The 20109-nt window shown below is 44.2% G+C and overlaps 1 protein-coding gene across 5 annotated transcripts in view; it reads left to right on the top strand.

The window, feature by feature from the left end:
- The window catches only part of TIAM1 (TIAM Rac1 associated GEF 1), a 261361-nt gene that overhangs the window by 239271 nt on the left and 1981 nt on the right, over positions 1-20109 (top strand). For all 5 annotated transcript variants that reach the window (XM_069760831.1, XM_069760832.1, XM_069760833.1 and 2 more), the window contains 12 exons: positions 4153-4332; positions 4492-4560; positions 5244-5369; positions 7386-7494; positions 9893-10072; positions 11521-11639; positions 13149-13257; positions 14318-14376; positions 14976-15078; positions 16408-16495; positions 16613-16785; positions 19739-20109. The exon at positions 19739-20109 is cut by the window's right edge and continues 1981 nt beyond it. In XM_069760831.1, the coding sequence (XP_069616932.1) occupies positions 4153-4332; positions 4492-4560; positions 5244-5369; positions 7386-7494; positions 9893-10072; positions 11521-11639; positions 13149-13257; positions 14318-14376; positions 14976-15078; positions 16408-16495; positions 16613-16785; positions 19739-20109 (1686 nt within the window). The remainder of the gene's footprint in view (positions 1-4152; positions 4333-4491; positions 4561-5243; positions 5370-7385; positions 7495-9892; positions 10073-11520; positions 11640-13148; positions 13258-14317; positions 14377-14975; positions 15079-16407; positions 16496-16612; positions 16786-19738) is intronic.

Here is a 20109-nt window from a genome sequence, read left to right as displayed (position 1 = left end):
GCCGAATATGTCACGAAAAAACAATCTCAGAATCGCTAGGAACCGTTGAAGCATTCCTGAGTTATTACCTCATAAAGATACACTGGTCAGAATTGCAAAAATTGGCCAGGTCATTAAGTTCAAAATAGGCTGGGTCATGAAGGGGTTAAACAGCTCTTTAGTCTTGGCTATGGTGGAGAGGTTGGAGTCTGATTGATTGACAAGTGTCTTTTATACAGGTAACGAGTTCAAACAGGTGCAGTTAATACTGGTAATGAGTGCAGAGTAAGAGGGCTTCTTAAAGAATAACTTAAGAGGTCTGTGAGAGTCAGAGTTCTTGCTTGTTGGTAGGCGAACATATACTTATCTCATGCAATAAAATGCAATTTAATTATTTGGAAATCATACAATGTGGCTTTCCTGGTTTTTAATTTTAGCTTCTGTCTCTCACAGTTGAAGTGTACCTACGATAAAAATTACAGACCTCTCCATTCTTTTTAGGTGGAAAACTTGCAAAATGGGCAGTGTATCAAATACTTATTTTCCCCACTGTATGTGTGTGGATAGATAGATAGACATTACACACAACGCCTAAAAAAAATAAAATAAAGGGAACATTTAAACAGCACAATGTAATGTAACTCCAAGGTAATGGCTTCTGTGAAATCAACCTGTTCGGTTATGAAGTAACACATATTGTGAATCAATTTATTCTTCTGTCGTGCAAGTGGAACGGACAACAGGTGGAAATGATCGGCAATTGGCAAGACAACCCCTATAAAGGAATGGTTTTGCAGGGGTTGACCACAGACTAATTCTGTTCTCCTCCTTTTTGGCTGTTGTTTTTGTCACTTGTGCATTTTGTCATTACTCTCACCCTTTCACCCCTAGAAGTATTGTTCATTAGCAAGAGGCAGTGTCTACAACCCACAGAAGTTGCTCAGTTAGTGCAGCTCATCCAAGATGGCACATCAATGCGAGCTGTGGCAGAAAGGGTAGTTTTCTGTCTGCAGTGTCCAGAGCATGGAGCAGATACCAGGAGACAGGCCAGTACATAAGGAGATATGGAGGGGGCCATAGGAGAGCAACAACCCAGCGGCAGGACCACTACCTCCTCCTTTGTACAAGGATTTATAACATTGTGTTTAAATGTTGTTTATTTTTTGAGCAGTCTGTGTGTGTGTGTGTGTGCCTGCTTTTTTCATAAATGGCTTCACACCTGTGGATTATATCTGATATTATATCCCGGTTTATTTTTCAATTAATGCAGCAAAGCTGCAGTGTGAAAAAATAAAATGACCCGGGCTCAAAGGCTGTGTCCTGACTTGAAGACCTCATAGTGCTGCACACAGTGCTTACAATATGGTGTTACAGACTGTATGCTGCGACAACCTTGTGCAGGGACGCCTTTGCTTGTAATACTGTTCCCTCTAGGCAGTGTGATGGTTACCAACATTTTTGGGGGTGCCCTCAACCCCTCCTCTGCCCCTCTCAGGAATGCCCTCCTTAACTCTCTAGAGTTCCTAGAATGCCCTCCTTAACTCTATTCTGATGACCCACTTTAGGGTCGGCATTACATAAACCCCAACCCCTTTCAGCCAAGAGAATTGTCACCTGCAATGTTCCATATTGGCAAAATCCTACATACCGTATATACTAGAGTATAAGCCGAGGCGCCTAATTTTACCACAAAAAAATGGGAAACCATATTGACTCTAGCATAAGCCTGATATGCATGACCTCCTCATCCGTATCCTGGTATGCATGGCCCCCTCCTCCCCATCCATCCTGGTATACATGGCCTCCTCATCCCCATCCTGGTATACATGGACCCAATCAGAAAAACATAAAAAAAAAAATAAACCATCCTACTTGCCTTCCTCCCTCGCACCGCCCTTTTCTGTTGCCAGTAGCTGATTTATGCTTGTAAGCAGCACATGGCAGTGACGTCATGTGCTGCTTACAAGCGGAGGACAGCTGCCGAAATACTCACTGCTCCCCACATCTGGTTTAGGGGCGTGTGGAGCAGTGAATATTCGTCTTAGTGAGTACAGTAACCTCAGCCACTGGCTTGCTGCTGCGGCTGGGCAATCATGTGTGCCCGCTACGGAAGAGAATGAATATTCGCGCCCATGGGAGTGGAGAGCAGTGAATATTCATTCCCAGAAGTAGCAGGCTCATGTGATCGCCCAACCGCTGCAGGAAAGCCAGCAACTGAGACTACTGTGCCCGCTATTAAAGGGAAATGAATATTCACTGCTCTTCACACCCATAGGAGTGATGAGCAGTGAATATTCAGTCCCTTAAGTAAAGGGCACACTTCAGAGCCCAGCCGCTGCAAGAAGCAGGCAGCTACTGCTAACAGCATCTCTGCTATTAAATTGAGTTGAATATTCACTTTTCTCCACTCCCATGGGTGTGAAGAGCAGTGAATATCCATTTCTGTTTAGCAGCGGGCACAAGGGTTAGCCGCAGCAGCCGGTTCCTTCCTCCTGTGACCTGCTGCCACTCCCCCTCCAACTTATAGTCGGAAAAATATCGTAAGTGGGGACCCACACTCGAGTATAAGCTGTGGGGGACTTTTTTTTATACAGTAATTTATTTTTATTACAGAATATGACGGTACAGCCTTCCAGGTACCCATACACCACCACTGGCAGTGGTTTATTTCCTGGGAAACAAAGGATCTGGCATTGCATTTCAGACTGTCTGATTTTATTATTATTATTATTCATTTTTATAGCGCCATTTATTCCATGGCGCTTTACATGTGAATACGAGGCAAATATAGACAAATACATTAAACATGAGCAGATAACAGACACACGGGTACATAAGGAGGGAGGACCCTGCCCGTGAGGGCTCACAGTCTGCAGGGGATGGGTGATGAAACACTAGGAGAGGGTAGGGCAGGTTGCGCGGCGGTTCAGTAACTTCAGGATCACTGCAGGCTGTAGGCTTGTCGGAAGAGGTGGGTCTTCAGGTTCTTTTTGAAGGTTTCTATGGTAGGCGAGAGTCTGATGTGTTGTGGTAGAGAGTTCCAGAGTATGGGGCAAGCACGGGAGAAGTCTTGAATGCGGTTGTGGGAAGAAGAGATGAGAGGGGAGTAGAGAAGGAGGTCTTGAGAGGATCGGAGGTTGCGTGTAGGTAGGTACCGGGAGACCATGTCACAGATGTATGGAGGAGACAGGTTGTGGATGGCTTTGTATGTCATTGTGAGGGTTTTGAACTGGAGTCTCTGGGCGATAGGAAGCCAGTGAAGGGCTTGACATAGGGGAGAGGCTGGGGAATAGCGGTGAGACAGGTTGATTAGTCGGGCAGCAGAGTGTAGGATGGATTGGAGTGGTGCTAGAGGGGAGTCCAGAGAGTAGGAGGTTGCAGTAGTCGAGAGTAGGAGGTTGCAGTAGTCGATGTAGTGCATAGGTGACTCTTCAGGGAGACGTGGCTGTCCCATTAGTTTTTATGTAATGTGCATGGCCTTTTTTTTTTTTTGCTTGTTTATTTCTTTAAAAACCATTTAATTATTTTAATGAATAGAAAAATATGAATCACTTATTTTTAATTTTCTTTGTTTATAGTTTATTTTTGTTTTTTTTTACTTTTTTCTCAATGTGTTTCTTTAGGTGCTTTACATAAATGTGTGTATTATATTCTAAAAAAATGTGTTTTTAATGTATTTTTATTCTATTAGTGAAAGATATGTGTAGGCCAAAACGTCACGACACAGGACACTAAAGTTCTATGAAGCTGCCCTTTATTTTTGATATGCTGCCCTCATTTGTTTTGGGTATAGATATTTCATATATATTGCATTTGTCTTATGTATTTTGTAGATGTATTTATCAATCTGTGTGTATATATCTTTTTTTATTGTATATACACTTGGTTTTTTTCCTCCTCTCCTGCCTTTTGCCTGTGATCTGGTAATGAGCTCTGCATATGATACACTAGATGATGAATCCTATAGAATGTATAGCTGTGGTGTAACATCATCTCCCCCGGGCACGCGGTCCTGTACCGGTATACATGTACACCTTACCTGTGTGTATCCGGATTAGCCGGTCACTATATATGTGTATATAACATGTTCACTTACATCTGTACAAGCCCAGCTTTGGAAAGTGACGAGCACGCTGGCTCTCGAGCGCTTATATAACATCACTCTCGTTGCAGAGCACAGAGCAGGTTGCAGCTTTTTGTCGCAGTCTCAATGAGATGAATTCTCCAGATTCTTGCCTGAGCCCCTCAGAATTCACCGGACCCCAACTAGCGACCATGAGGCAACTAACAGACGCCGATAAACTGCGCAAGGTTATTTGCGAGCTGCTGGAGACGGAGCGCACCTATGTCAAGGTATTTGGCGCGTCTGAGTGTGTAGAATGAGTGTGCAGGAGCCTCCCGAGGAGCGAGGGATTCATCTAACACCTCGCCCATGTGGAGCATGGACGGGAAGAGATGCCGGCTGCTGACTCCAGCTGACGATCTCACCCTGAGTCTGTCTTCTTCACTTAGGACCTCAATTGTCTCATGGAGAGATACCTTAAACCGTTGCAGAAGGAGACGTTCCTGACACAAGACGAGGTATCGTACCCTCAATAGATAGTCTTCTAATTGAATATTCGATTTTTTTTTTTGGTTGTTTTATATATTTTTTTTGTTGTATTTTAATTTTCCATATTTCAGTGGAGATTTTCTCGATTTTAAATAATGCATCACATTCTGATGTCTGCATCGGACGGTTACAGAGATCAGCGGCCATTCATTGGCACCGTTCATCTCCTTCCACAGAAGTAGTTTGCAGCAGATTGATATTGTAGGAAGTTTCTTCAGTTTTTTTTTTTTAATCTTTTGTGCCAAATACTAATTGGTAGGTAGTGCTCGGTCTTTACAAAAACGTTCCTCTTCCATTGTGTATCAGTAAGTGTTAAATAATGCAGCAACGTAGCTGCTGAAGAACATCTTTTGTACACACTTCCACTGTTGTACTACAACATATTACATTTGGCAGCTGCTGCAGAACATCATTTTTTATTAGTGTGGTAATAGCCGAAATCTCCAACTTTTTGTTGTGTAAAGTACTAATATTCGTTAAGTCTGGACCTGTTGGCTTTGTCAGGACTGGGCATCTACAGCTGCCTAATGTGTATAGCTGGTGTAACTTATTACTTTAATTTGTCCCAAATCCTCTGGGGCGACTCTGTGCTGGTGGCGGCTTTTCTGTGAGTTTTATGCCTTTGCTCATTAGTGCTTTTTATTCTCGGTAGCTTGATGTGCTGTTTGGAAATCTGGTCGAGATGGTTGAATTTCAGGTTGAATTCCTTAAAACTTTGGAAGACGGGGTCAGGCTGGTACCAGACCTGGAGAAACTTGAGAAAGTAGACCAGTTTAAGGTAACCCTCAATATCTACTTAGTAGGTTTTTTTTGTGGACCTGGAAGGAATTTAATCTGTGTACTGTGGTCTAATTAAGTCTGTGAAGACAGCAGCACACTAAATACACACAAGGATCACACCCAGCCTATATTACTGGGAGATATGCACGCAGCTCACATCCAGCCTATATTACTGGGAGATATGCACGCAGCTCACATCCAGCCTATATTACTGGGAGATATGCACGCAGCTCACATCCAGCCTATATTACTGGGAGATATGCACGCAGCTCACATCCAGCCTATATTACTGGGAGATATGCACGCAGCTCACATCCAGCCTATATTACTGGGAGATATGCACGTAGCTCACATCCAGCCTATATTACTGGGAGATATGCACGCAGCTCACATCCAGCCTATATTACTGGGAGATATGCACGCAGCTCACATCCAGCCTATATTACTGGGAGATATGCACGCAGCTCACATCCAGCCTATATTACTGGGAGATATGCACGCAGCTCACATCCAGCCTATATTACTGGGAGATATGCACGCAGCTCACATCCAGCCTATATTACTGGGAGATATGCACGCAGCTCACATCCAGCCTATATTACTGGGAGATATGCACGCAGCTCACATCCAGCCTATATTACTGGGAGATTTGCACGCAGCTCATATCCAGCCTATATTACTGGGAGATATGCACGCAGCTCACATCCAGCCTATATTACTGGGAGATATGCACGCAGCTCACATCCAGCCTTTATTACTGGGAGATATGCACGCAGCTCACATCCAGCCTATATTACTGGGAGATATGCACGCAGCTCACATCCAGCCTATATTACTGCAGGGGAGACACAGACCTCCCATCCAGCCTATATTATTGGGGGGATGCACATCACTCACATTCAGCCTTTAATACTGCCTGGGGAAACAGACTTCACATCCATCCTATATTACTGGAAGGGAATGCACAGTGCTCACATCCAGCCTATATTACTGCGGGGGTGACAAAGACCTCACATCCAGCCAGTACTGTTAGGAGGGATGCAGAGCACTCACATCCAGCATATTACTCCGGGAAGGGGATGGGGGGGGAGGCAAACCGACCTCACATCCAGCCTATATTACTGGCTGGTAAAGATGCATAGTGCTCACATTCAGGATATATTACTGAGGGGAAGACGCTGACCTCACATCCAGCCTATATTACTGGCAGGGATGCACAGTTCTCACATCCAGCCTATATTTCTGGGAGAGATGCACAGCTCTCATATCCAGCCTATATTACTGTGGGGGCACACACAGACCTCCCATCAACCTTCTATTACTGGGAGGGATGCACACCACTCACATCCTACCTATATTACAGGGAATGATACACAGCGCTCACCTTCAGGCTATATTGCTGCAGGAGACAGTGTTCTCATCCAGCCTATATTACTGGGAGGGATACACAGTGCTCACATCCAACATATATTACTGCGGGGGACACACAGACCTCACTTCCAGCCTATATTACTGTGAGGGAAGCACAGCACTCACATCCAGCCTATATTACTGTGAGGGAAGCACAGCACTCACATCCAGCCTATATTACTGTGAGGGAAGCACAGCACTCACATTCAGCCTATATTACTTCGGGAGGCACACAGCTCCCACATCCAGCCTGTATTACTTTGAGGGACCCTTCCTCAATCTGAAACTTAGATCAGGCTTCAAATTGCATATCAGGTGCTCTAAAAAAATAAATGATGGAACGAAGATTGCAGAGTGGAATTTTATGATCTAAAGGTAGCCAGTAATGTATTTAAAAAATCATGTTTTATCCATGTTAGAATTTTCTATAGCCCAATTTTTCTATTCCTGTAAACCCCCTTTGCAAATGCATGATTAAAGGGCTTGAACCTATGCCAAAAACCTTGCCATTTCAGCATAGCAGGATTGGCACAGGACGATGAAGACTGTGAACGGCTGCTGTTATTTGTGTAGCTGAACGATGGATGTTGCTTCTGTTTTGTAGAAAGTCTTATTTTCTCTTGGAGGATCCTTTCTGTATTACGCTGACCGGTTCAAGTTGTACAGTGCCTTCTGCGCCAGTCACACCAAGGTCCCGAAAGTGCTAGTCAAAGGTAAGTCCGGTCCATTTTAAAAAATGGTGTCCGTCAGAACCCCTTCTCTTTAATATGTAAATCGGTTAACCTCTTTATATTTTCTATCTGCTGCTGCAATGCTGAAAATTTCATGTTTAAAATAATATACAAATGAGGCATTAGGTGCTCTTGGCATGATGCACTCCTCAACCTGTGCCTCCAGAGGTTGTTCTGTATCCCCCATCTCATTTACAAATGCATAAAATGATAATCACTTCGGGAATGCAACAACAGATAGACAATATAAAGGTGTTTATGGATTTAGCTTCCAAAGTCCTGCCTTTCCATATATGTGTTTTTTGGGGGGTTAATCTTGCTGACAGATTCATTTAGGGGGAAAGATAAATGAAAAATTGGCAGATGGTGTAGGATGCGGGCAGCAGCTGTTTAAAACTGGCATTTTTTTAATGCAATATGGTATGTAATACTTATGTAAATGAAAATGAAAAAAAAACCTAAAGCTTGAATGGAAAAAAACCTAGCGGAAAAGTGACCAAGTATTTGTACCCTGTATCAACATATTTGTACCCTTGTTCAACAGAGAAAAACAGCCTGGTCTTAGTAACCAACATATTAAACTCCCATCTCCAGAAGCATTGACCTTCATTTTAGTAAAAATGCCTGAAATTCTGTCACAAAAACAGAACTTTCTCTGTGGAACTGGCCCTTTTTGTCCATAGCAACAAATCAGAGCTCTCCTTATATTTATTTTACTGCTCTTGAAAAATGAAAGCTGCGCTGTGATTGGTCACTAGGGGCAGCCATGCTTTCCCATAAACTTAGTCTGTGTCCTTAATGGCCCACTAGAGTCTCTTCGTGTGACTTTACGAGGTCCGTTACGACCACATTAGCACACGGCGTGGAAGAAGATGCAGACCAGGCTTATTGTTATCTGACATTAAATATTGAAAGGGCACTTTCCCTCTCAGGTCCTGTGAAAGCCAACAGGGTGATTACTTATAACGTCTGCTTATTTACCGTGCAAAGGGATGCGCTCGCTCCTGTCAGGACATTAATAAAACATTCGTTACTGCTCCTTGATAAGAAAAAAAGTAAAATAAATAATAATCCTCTTCATGGTGACCGTAATAAAAGGGTTTTACACAACAATGTACGATAGCGATAGTCTGGCTCCTCTCAAAAAACATAAAAATGGCCAAATGATGAGATAATCGGGGGCCGATAGTTTGGTCTTTGCTTCATTTATCCACTGACATATTGGTGTTTTCTAGTTTTGTGCAGACGGACATTTTTGCATAGTTGACACTTTAACCAAATATCCAGTTCAGTCAATATATATATGTATATGTTAAATCAGATCCTAGAAAAATTGTTTAATAACCTAAAATTGGATTATAGTGGGGTCTGTGTGGGTTATGAGGGGTCTGACGACGTTTGGTATAGTATGTATAATGCTGTTCAGAAGTTACACACCTCCTCTCCCATCCTCCCTGACTGCCAAAAGGCAGATGTGAACACAGTCTTAATACTCGAGTAGCAGTGTTGGTACTTTCTGTATTCGTACTTATGGGGAGAAATTAAAGGGTTTAAATGGTTATTCCCGTCATTATAAAGCTCCACCCCCTTCCTCCACCCTCGCTTGATTGGTGGAGCTCTAGCCGCGGCCACTCCATTAAAGGAAAGAGGCGGAGCTTTTATTTAACGCCACCACTAATTTTTGCTGCAAAGCCGCAGCTTTTATTCTAAGGGTCTAATACCGCTGTACATTTTTGTAAATGGAGACTGATTAAATTGTTTTGAATGTTACACTTTTCCTCTGTTCTCCTCTACAAAGGCCATTTTGATCAGGATTACGACACAATATTTAAAAAAAATAAAAAAAATAACCTATTTACCATCTAAACCAGCACCGATCCTTCGCTTTTGGTCGTGTCTCCCAGCGGTCTCATGAAATAGCCACGTGACCACTGCTGAGCATTTTCTTCTGTCAATCAACGGTCACTGATTGGAACAGTCACGTGACTTTGTTATCAGACGTGTGGGGGATACGGGGCTGAAATCGGTCTGTCCCCTTTACACTGATACCAGTGACCTAACATCCAGGCCGTGCATGCCATTGCTCCCCCCCTTAGTTCAGTTGCGCTGCACTGAGCCCTCACTATATATTTAATCATGCAGAACTTGTGACCTATATTCCGGATTTCTCGAGAATTGCCGATCCTTGTGGTATTCTCATGCTCGTGGCAGGTTGAAGATAAATGTGCCAGGCAGCACAATTCCTTCATGAATATCCAAGATCAAAGGCGGATTTTTATGTTTTAATTAGCCTAAAATGTATTCCCTGGATATTCTAATCTTATGTCCTGGTCTCCTCTACTGTAATAGCAGGCAGTAACTGAACTCTTCTCCTCTGCAGCTAAAACCGACCAGAACTTCAAAGCATTTCTGGACGCCCAGAACCCGAAACAGCAGCACTCGTACACGCTGGAGTCCTACCTGATCAAACCCATCCAGCGCATCCTGAAATACCCGCTGCTTCTGAAGGAGCTGTACTCCCTGACCGATGCGGAGAGTGAGGAGCATTATCACCTTGATGGTAAGCCATCGGGGCAAGTGAGGTTTTGTGTGATGGAGACGTTTCTGGAGCCTCTTTGATTTGATTCTTGATATGAGCATATCCAAGTAGGAACCTAACAAAAAAGTAAGGGTACAGAAGACGAAAATCACAATCACGATTTTGTGATAACCCTCCCCGTCCTAGGCTGGAAGGCCTTAATGCTCCAAGAACACAACCTCCAATTTCTTCTACACTAAAGCTGTCCATAGACATTGGATGGCTGTCGACCCATGGATGGTTCAGCCTATCATTTGGTTGGCTATCCTATTCACAGGAGCACTCGTTTGGCCGAGCGCTCCCGCGTTCTTTGGTACCTGTCTAGTGACGGCTTCTCTGGGAGAACAAAAGGATCATAAATTTGAAATCTGATATGACGTAACCCTAATTTCACCAACATTTGTCCAGGGCCTCCATTTTCCGAGGAAACTGCCGATAGTGGGTTTGTCTCACAGTAGCTTAATGTGTATGGGGGGGGCTTAACTTTACTGTTCCTTCGACCAAGTTCACACATCCTAATTGAGGTTTTCTGCAGTGTAACCCCCACAGATCACATCTGGATAACATAAATTCGCAATATATCCTATAAACGCTTGAGACCCCACTTACTGAGCCCTTTTTTTGATGAAGTGATTGGTCAAGTCAATGATATATGGAAACTGCTGAGTTAACTTCATTATAAGGCTATTCAGAAGATGCGTTATCTCTCCCGAATTCCCCAAATACCAGAATGCTCGTCTGCCCCGGTTTCCTGTGAAAGAGCCATATGCCATCCCTTACTTGAAACGGAATAACCCTTGTTTAGATGCTCGCTTACTTTCTTTGAGGGTTGCGAAGCTATGAGCCCCCATAGTCAGCCGTCGATGCAGTCCATTGTTGGATTTTGCTCTCTTCAGGCTATTACAGGGACTGCCCTGGTACCAAACAAGGAGAATGACATTTTCAGGTGACTGCTAAATTGTGGGGGGGTCTTTTGTGTATTTGACCATATTTCTTTCCCCATCTCCGGGTCACGGACATTGACCAACTTATCTTTCTCGGCCTGACCTGAGGTTGTCACATAGTACGGGTAATGGAGGTTGTCAGTAACATCAACGTTTGCCACCTATTTTTGGAAGCTTGAAGTGTGAAGGTGCATTTTCCGCAGCGTGATGGAGATGGTAGAAATGACAAGGTCTCGGGGTTTCTTGTAATTGCTTATTTCCTCTGGTTCAGAGCGCTACAAACCGTCACTGAGGGTGATGCACGACCTCGAGATCCTTCATGTTTATTAATGATGGCTTAATATCTTCATTGCCGGCAGACATGGATTAGACTGCGACAATCGAGAGCTGTGAACCAGCCGCTAAATCTGGGAAGATTAAAAGTACAAAGAGGAAACTGGCATAGGCGTAAAGATGGAGGGTTTATGTGTAGTCTTCTCTCCTTAGTTGCCATCAAGACCATGAACAAGGTGGCGAGTCACATTAACGAGATGCAGAAGATACACGAGGAGTACGGAGCCGTGTTTGATCAGCTCATAGCGGAGCAGACTGGAGAAATTAAGGAGGTACATGGAACGCTAGAGGCCTGGCAGTCTGATGGGGCCTTCCATCTGCTGCTCCTAACGTAGGAGATGTCAAGGATGAGAAGTGTGACTGCTTTTATTCCAACAGCGCCACACCTGAGTATGTTGTGTCCAGTATTACAGCTGAGCTCCACAACCTGTACCCAAGAGGGGCGCAATTTTGGAAACACAGCAGTAGTGTTTTTCTAATCTTGGACATATTTTTCTGCATTCTCAGAGCAGCTTTGATACATGACACAAATATATTTAACCCCATCATTAAAAAAATGAGAATTACTATAATTAGGAAGGGAGATGAGGGAACTACTCATTCAAAAGGAAGGAGTATGAGAGTACCACTCTCATGAAGAAGGAAGGTGAGAGTACCGCTCCTGTTAGGCAGGATAGGGATGCACCCTACTTATTGAGAAGGAAGAAGGATGGGGGTACCTCTCAAAAGGGAGGAAGATGAGGGTGCCACTCTCGGGAGGGGGAGCAAGATGAGGGTGCCACACTCGGGAGGGGGAGCAAGATGAGGGTGCCACACTCGGGAGGGGGAGCAAGATGAGGGTGCCACACTCGGGAGGGGGAGCAAGATGAGGGTGCCACACTCGGGAGGGGGAGCAAGATGAGGGTGCTACACTCGGGAGGGGGAGCAAGATGAGGGTGCCACACTCGGGAGGGGGAGCAAGATGAGGGTGCCACACTCGGGAGGGGGAGCAAGATGAGGGTGCCACACTCGGGAGGGGGAGCAAGATGAGGGTGCCACACTCGGGAGGGGGAGCAAGATGAGGGTGCCACACTCGGGAGGGGGAGCAAGATGAGGGTGCCACACTCGGGAGGGGGAGCAAGATGAGGGTGCCACACTCGGGAGGGGGAGCAAGATGAGGGTGCCACTCTCGGATGGGGGCTGGGGGGGAGACCGCAAGATGAGGGTGCCAATCTCGGGAGGGGGAGCAAGATGAGGGTGCCACTCTCGGGAGGGAGCGCAAGATGAGGATGCCACTCATGAGGCATTTGTTATATTGTTTCTATGTGGTTATTTTGGGGCTCTAATATTTTGGTACAATTTATAGCCATAGTCTCTCAGACCCGAGCTTCTGATCTGTTGCCTGGGCTTTCATAAATGATTGGCTGATTCTTGCCCGATTTTCCATGATTGATTTACCATAACTGGAGAAGGGATGCAGATAAAGTGAGATCCGCCAGCAATGGCTGACATTTTTAGACATGGCTATGACTTGTTCTGTCTGGAGGTGGCTCCTGTCACTGTACTGACCCGGCCTCTTCATTTTGCGTAGTCCTCTCTGTGATGTTGGATGACCTCTTAGGAGGAACTTTGGTATAGAAACCCGAGTCTGTCCAGTTCGGAAATCTCCATATGTCACGTATATATGAACCATTCTTTCCTGCGAGGTTCATCACGATTTGTGCACCATGCCTCTAGTGCAAATTTGGTTTGTACTCCCACCTGTAAAACTAGAGAATAGCTGAGCTGTGGTCTCATTGCAGGTTGCAGATCTGTCAATGGGGGATCTATTACTACACAGCACTGTGATATGGCTCAATCCTCCGGCGTCACTGGGGAAGTGGAAAAAGGACCCTGAACTGGCGACTTTTGGTACGTTTTTATTTTTTGTCTTGATTACCTTTGTTCACTGCTGCCTTTTTTTTTTTTGTACTTTCTTTCGAAAGGCTTAGCTTTTTATTTTTCCCTTGACATAGCCACGTGAGGGCTTGTTTTTTTCTGGGATGAGTTGTGATTTTTTTTAATGACACCAGTTAAAGAAACACGGGAGGGGCGACATGGTGGGAAAAATAGAATTTTGCCAGTATTTTTGACATTTTGTTTCTGTGTTCATAACCTGGTAACCTGATTATCCAGGTCTGTACCATTATTGCAATACCAAAGTTGCAGTATATCGTTTGATTTCTTTAAAAAATATATATATATATATATATATATATATATATATATATATATATATATATATATATATATATATATATATATATATATATATTTCTGAATGATGTAATAAGTTTGTCATCAATGGAGCTAGGTGAAGGCTTACTTTTACTGGTCCCATTTTAAGGTTTAACATTTTCATAGCTTTTTATTCCGTTTTTTGGGTATCAAGATGATCGAAAAATGCCAATTCGAGCATTTTGGTTACTTTTTTCCTTATAGCATTTACTGCACGGGTTACGTTTATAATTTCACACGTCACGCGCTATGGATAGGATCAGGGTGCCAAGCAGGGAACCTTAAAGGGGTATTCCCACCTCCAAGATCCTATCCCAATAAGTAGTAGGTGTAATAATATAAACAAATGTCCACAATGAGAAATGTAGTCTATTTCTTCTGATTCACTATATCGCTTACCCCATGTACAGGGCATTGCAGTAGCTTAGGTTACGACCACTCATGTAGGGAGTTAGTCAGCTGTTAGTGGTCGTAGCCATGGATACCTAAACTACTGCAATGCCCTGCACATGGGGTAAGCGACATAGCGAATCAGAAGAACTATACTCCATTTCTAATTGGAGGTGTTTGCTAATATTATTATGACACCTAATCCTTATTGGGATAGGATCTTGGAGATGAGAATACCCCTTTTATATTATTTCTATAGCTGCTAGTTTATGACTGATTATTGTACTTCTCTTCTCATTTTCAGTTTTTAAGACTGCTGTTGTGCTCGTATACAAGGACAGCTCCAAGCAAAAGAAGAAGCTGGTAAGTTACTGGCACCGTAGCCTTATATATAGGGGTGGCTGATTTAAGGCAACGCCATGTGCATATTTATCAAGGGTCTAAAAGGAAAGCGTTTTTTTTGTGTTGTTGTTGTTACCCATAGCAACCAATCACAGCGTAGCTTTCATTTTACCAGAGCTGTTTATGAAATGAAAGCTGCACTGTGATTGGTTGCTATGAACAAAACCAGGTTTCCTTTTAGACACTTTTGGTTAATGAGGCCCATTATCTTGGGTTTACTGCTTTTATATTGAAGGGTCTGTTTTCTCTGTGAGCTGAAAAAGCCCCCGACTCATAAAGCAAATGTATCCACTGGCCCCAAAGAGGGGAAAAGTGTCCTTCAACAGGCTGGTGTATGTCCGCTACCTTTTTCTGCTGTATGGAGTCGGCTCTTCAGCTAGTAAATCAACATATACGTTTTTTGTTTTTTCAAAATAAGACCCTATGGGTGACACTTTCCAGTGTACACAGTAGTCCAAGATGCACTTGGGCCGACCCCACCTATGTATACCCCCTGAGGTTTACTGCAAAACACCGCGCCAATCAATGAGCCACTCAACATTTCGCTTTTTCTCTCTCAGGGCGGCTCACATCGCGCTTCTATGTTTGAGGATCGGGATCCGTTTCGTTTTAGGCACATGATTCCTACAGAGGCTTTGCAGCTCCGGGCTCTGACTACATCAGGTAACAGAAAAGTCTTCACATTTTGGAGCTTTTTATGCCATAACAAAAAAACAAAACAGACTTCCTGTATCAGAGTGCAGCAATCGATGCTTTACTGCTAGATCTTAAAAAAAAAAAATTGCTGCTGATTACTGGTCCCGACTATGCTAGAGACATTGGATTGGTGCTGCGGCGCTCCAGTCCTTTTCCCTGTGCCCCTCAGACATAAGTGTAATAGGTTTTCACCCTTTTCATTTAAAAGTGCCGCTTTTTTTTTTATTATTCTTCCCACCATATATTTGGAAAAGATTCATAAAATGAGCAGATTTAATCGGATCAAGAAAAATTAAAGCCTCAAAAAAGAGCAGATTTCATCAGTTTTTTTTTTTTTGTTTTTTTTTTTGAGGCTTTCATTTTTTGAAAAGAGGTTGTTTGACACCTTCATGGGAGCCAGGACCCGCGGCCTCTTCCATATTCTCTTTCAGAGCCCAGCAGAACCGCCGTCTGCCTGCGAGCCCCTTTACTGATTTGTTGGCCCGTCACTGTGGCGTGTCGCAAGCTTCACCAGGAGGCCTGCCGACATCCCTGGTGCGTCTTGTGACTGAGCCTAGGGCCACCAGGGATGACATCAGAGCTCTCATCCGGTGACCAAGAATTAATGGCGTGGCTCCCAACCAGAGTCCGGCAAATTGATTCGCTCATCTTTAGAGGTTGTCTCGTAAACGCACCCTTTACTACATTCGCTGACCTCGCGTTCAGATACCGCAGAGAGATGGGGCATCCGAATGTAAGGTCATCGGCAGTGCCGGGGATCCACATAGTACACTCGCGAGATCTGTAGCTGCACTAGGGAAACTGGACTCTAGAGCTAATGAAAACCTGTCAGTAAAATAATGGTGGCAAGTCAAAGCCATCAGCTCTTCATTTGAGCCCCTAAAGATGGTCACCGAGCAGGGGACCCTCTTATATCTTGTCGGTTTGGCACTGCTAATAAGCTTCATGGAGAATGGGATGGGTTTATGAGACCACCTTAACATAGGATCTTCTGCTATCAGGAATCTTTCCAAATATGTGACTGCATGAACACTAAGGAAACAAATCTATAAATTGATTTCCTTTAGGTTTTCATCCTTTTAGATGTAAATGTCCGTTGTGTTAATTGGGCACATGGAAAGTTCTTGTACATGCAAGACGAAGCCGTCGGCCCCAATGTACAGTGGTGGACAATCCCAGTAATATAGTCAATTTCTGTTTGTTTCCAAGGGATACTGGAAAACAGAAGAACTCCATATTGGCAGAAAAACGGCAAAGGCAAATATATTAACAAATTTATCTTGTTTTTTTTCTCAGATGCAGAGACTAACTCTGTCTGTGAAATCGTCCATGTTAAATCTGAATCCGAGGGAAGACCGGAGCGGGCGTTCCACCTATGTTGCAGGTAGGCGTTGTGCTGCTGGTGTGTGATATAGTAAGACCCCATATTGTCATATGAGAAGCGTATGTATTTAGGGTGGAAAATAATTATTTGTTCATCGCTATCTAATTGTCTGTGCAGTTCTCCAGATAGCAAGAAGGAGTTCCTGAGAGCCGTGCACTCCATCCTGCGGGACAAGCACCGGAGGCAGCTGCTGAAGACTGAGAGCCTACCCAACTCCCAGCAATATGTCCCGTTTGGAGGGAAGAGGTTGTGTGCCCTGAAGGGTGCTCGTCCTGCCATGAACAGAGCAGGTAGCTATAATGGTCCATGGATTCGTTCCTCCAGCAAATTAGTTTACAAGAAACACATTTTATTTAAAATAATTCAAATTAGACTACTGCAGCATAACCCTAAAGAATCCTCCAATCAAGAAGCTGCAGATTTTTTTTAACCTTACCATTATCGTACGACTTACGGCAGTAGTGCCCCTCCAGATGAGGAAGTCTTAAATCACTTCTCCAATGTTAATTTCCTCAGTGAGCGGGATTGATGACATTGCCTCGTTGGGTGCTGCGCTGGATGTCTGCACGTTCCTCCCGCCTTGTACGGGCAGGCCCCTGATGAAGCGTCGTCAGTGGTACTTGTTGCGGCACTTTGAGAAATGCTTTTAGGCTTCTTCACGGGCCTTCGTAGTGAGTTGTTAGGTGCGTACCAGCCCACGCGCATGACCTGCAGGTATCGTGCGACCATCCTATTCGAGCATGCACCCATCGAAGCTATGTCATCAGTGACACCTCACATTGATGAAGTGAATGGCGCTGGAGAAACGTTTTAGGCAAGGCTCCTCCTCTGCTTGAGCTTTACAATGTCAGAACCGATCCAGAAGTAATGTTGTTTTCTCCTAGAAGGAATGGCGGCTACAAGCACTAGATAGGCCTAGCAGCACCCACTGCTCGAATTGTTGCCTTTCCATGTAATGAACGCCAGCGTTTGAGCACTTCTCTTTTCTGGCACTTCTAGCAGAGCATATGGTGGGGGCACGGTGGTGACAGCCCCTTTTAATTTGTACATAATTCATCGTAAAGAAGATCCATTACTGATGCCAAATGTGTGTAGTATGTGTGGTCTTGTTTTACTTTATATCAGCTGCCACATTGTCGAATATAAACCTCGGTTTGAAAACATTGAGTTATTTGCATACTCGAGCGAGGTTGGCGGCTGGAATGTAACGTGAATCATCGAAGGCCACATGTACGACGCTGCCGTCATCACCAGAGGGATCGAGAAACTGCCTGATGAGCTACATGGTGTGTGGAGTTTTGTTCTCCGGATCAAAAAATGGAGGCGGTTTTTACCCGCTGTCAATACAAGGACAAATGAAGCCGTAGTACCGTACGATCGTAACATGGCGACATGCCAAGTAAACCTGGTACTAGTTATCCCACGGCTCCTGTGTGGTGGAAGACAGAAAAACAAAAGCATTCATGGGCTAATATTTGGTAGCTGCCCTCTCTGCTCAAGTTGAGCCCATTACGAAGGCCCTCGCTTCCTGTTGGCACCATCAGACATTTGTTTGAGGGGCAGAAACATACAAAGGGCTTCACCCTCTGGTCAATAAGGAAGAGAATAATCTGTCTGTAGGGTCATAGGACGAGCAGATGTTGGGTTTGGTGATGGAAAATGGCGAAAACCTTCTTCTGGTTCACATCTTTGATACGGTGCTTCTCTTCACCCCCCTTTGCCGGTTCCCCCTGTTCGATCAGTCACTAGAGGATCTAAACAGACCCACCTATATATTTGGTGGGTGAAGACCACTGACATGAAATTTGATGGGGTAGGGTGAAAAGATTTGGAAGACAGTGGTCCCTCCTCCACTTCGGTAGTCAGTAGCCGCTGGACTAGAGGACCTCAAACCTCTTACTGCTTGTGACATCTTTGGTGTGTCTTCTGATTAGTAGGTCGCAACGATGTTGTGTGCTTCATACCACAACATAATGACATCATGGCGGCCTACAAAGAGGCGCTGAGGATGCTGCAGGTAGGTTTTAAGTGCTCTGGTCTGGCAGCCTCGGACTACAGACAGGGCTAACGCACCAGGGTCCTGAAAATCTTTTTGCTCCACTCTCGTATTTAGGTGTTTTTTAATTTGTGTGTTCAGGTTTTGAAGCCAAGATTTAGGATTGTTCCATCTAAGCCGATATATAAAAATGGAGCAACTTTTAGATTTATCATCGTTTTGGCATCTTCAGCTCCCATGCAGACCTCTGTGGTTTCATGGCTTCAGACCACATACCAACCCTGTGTAGTCTGAGCCTGAAGACATAATCTTTTCTGTCTGCAGGTGCAAAACAAATAATGAAAAATTAACTTTTAGAACCTTTTTGTTGCTCCTTGAAAAAAGGCACAAAGACCATGGTGAATCTGGACAAAAAGGTTGTATGTTCCCCAAAAAATGGCACACAGACAAAGTAAAACAAGCCCTCACACGGCTCCATCCATGGAAAGATAGAACGTGGTGACACAAACCAAATTTTAGAGAGCGGGCTAATGAGGGATATCTCAGATATATATAATATTTTGATTTATTTCAGTACATTATACGAATTTGGTATTAACGCTGAAGTTCAAAATCACAACTTGTCCTGGTAAAAAGAAAAAGTTCCTGTATAGCTATTGTGATGGGGGGAAAAAAAAACGTTATGGCTCCTGGAAGAAAAAGCAAAATGCAAAAATGGTTCTGTTTCACAGGGGTTAAAGTGTATCTATCAGCACTCTGAGAGTGGCATGATGTAGGGGCTGAGAGCCTGATTCCAGCGATGTTTACTGGATGGTGTTTCATTAAAATTAGTGTTTTATCAGTATAGATGGACTAGGTGTCTCGTGCTTCCAGGTCCAAACCCGCCACCAGCACTGATTAGAAGCTTTCTGTTAATATACAGTGTACAGAGATGTCTGCCAATCAGTGATGTGGGTGAGGTTATGCACAGCTCAGCATGTGAGCTGTGCTAGATCTGCAGCTGTGAAAACTGTGATTCTATCACAGCTTCTGCACCCAGTAAACGAAGTGATTCATCTCTGGAATCAGGATCTTTGTCCCTACATCATGCAGCGGTCAGAATACATAGCAAACACCTGCTGACAAATTCCCTTTAAGCAAGACCTAACCCCCTCCACCTCTACATTTAGTCCACCATTACATGATCTGAGTTATTTTTTCTCCTTAATTTTTTTTTATACAATTCTCAATGTCTGCTTTTATTTCAGTTTCCGCACCCAGCAGGTCTCTTGCTCGAAGGAGACGCCTTGTGAGAAATCGATTTACTATTGACTCTGACACGGTCTACTCAACAAGCCCCGACAAGGAATCCGAGACAGAGACTGAACCTAAGCCTCCGCAGCAGACGACCAGCAGCGGCGACACCGACCGCTGGGTGGAGGAACAGTTCGATCTTGCTCAGTACGAAGAGCAAGAAGACGTTAAAGAAACGGACATTCTCAGTAGTGACGACGAGTACTGCGAGTCTATCAAAAGTGGCTCTATAGAGAAAGATCTAGGCGAGCAACTAGAAGCCACCTCCATATCTAGTAACCCTCTGAGCAGCATGGTCCAGAACACCATGGCCACTCATGCTTCC

This window comes from Ranitomeya imitator, chromosome 3 (assembly GCF_032444005.1).
Source record: "Ranitomeya imitator isolate aRanImi1 chromosome 3, aRanImi1.pri, whole genome shotgun sequence".
Classification (NCBI taxonomy): Eukaryota; Metazoa; Chordata; class Amphibia; order Anura; family Dendrobatidae; genus Ranitomeya; species Ranitomeya imitator.
This window is presented reverse-complemented; position numbering and strand designations above follow the sequence as displayed.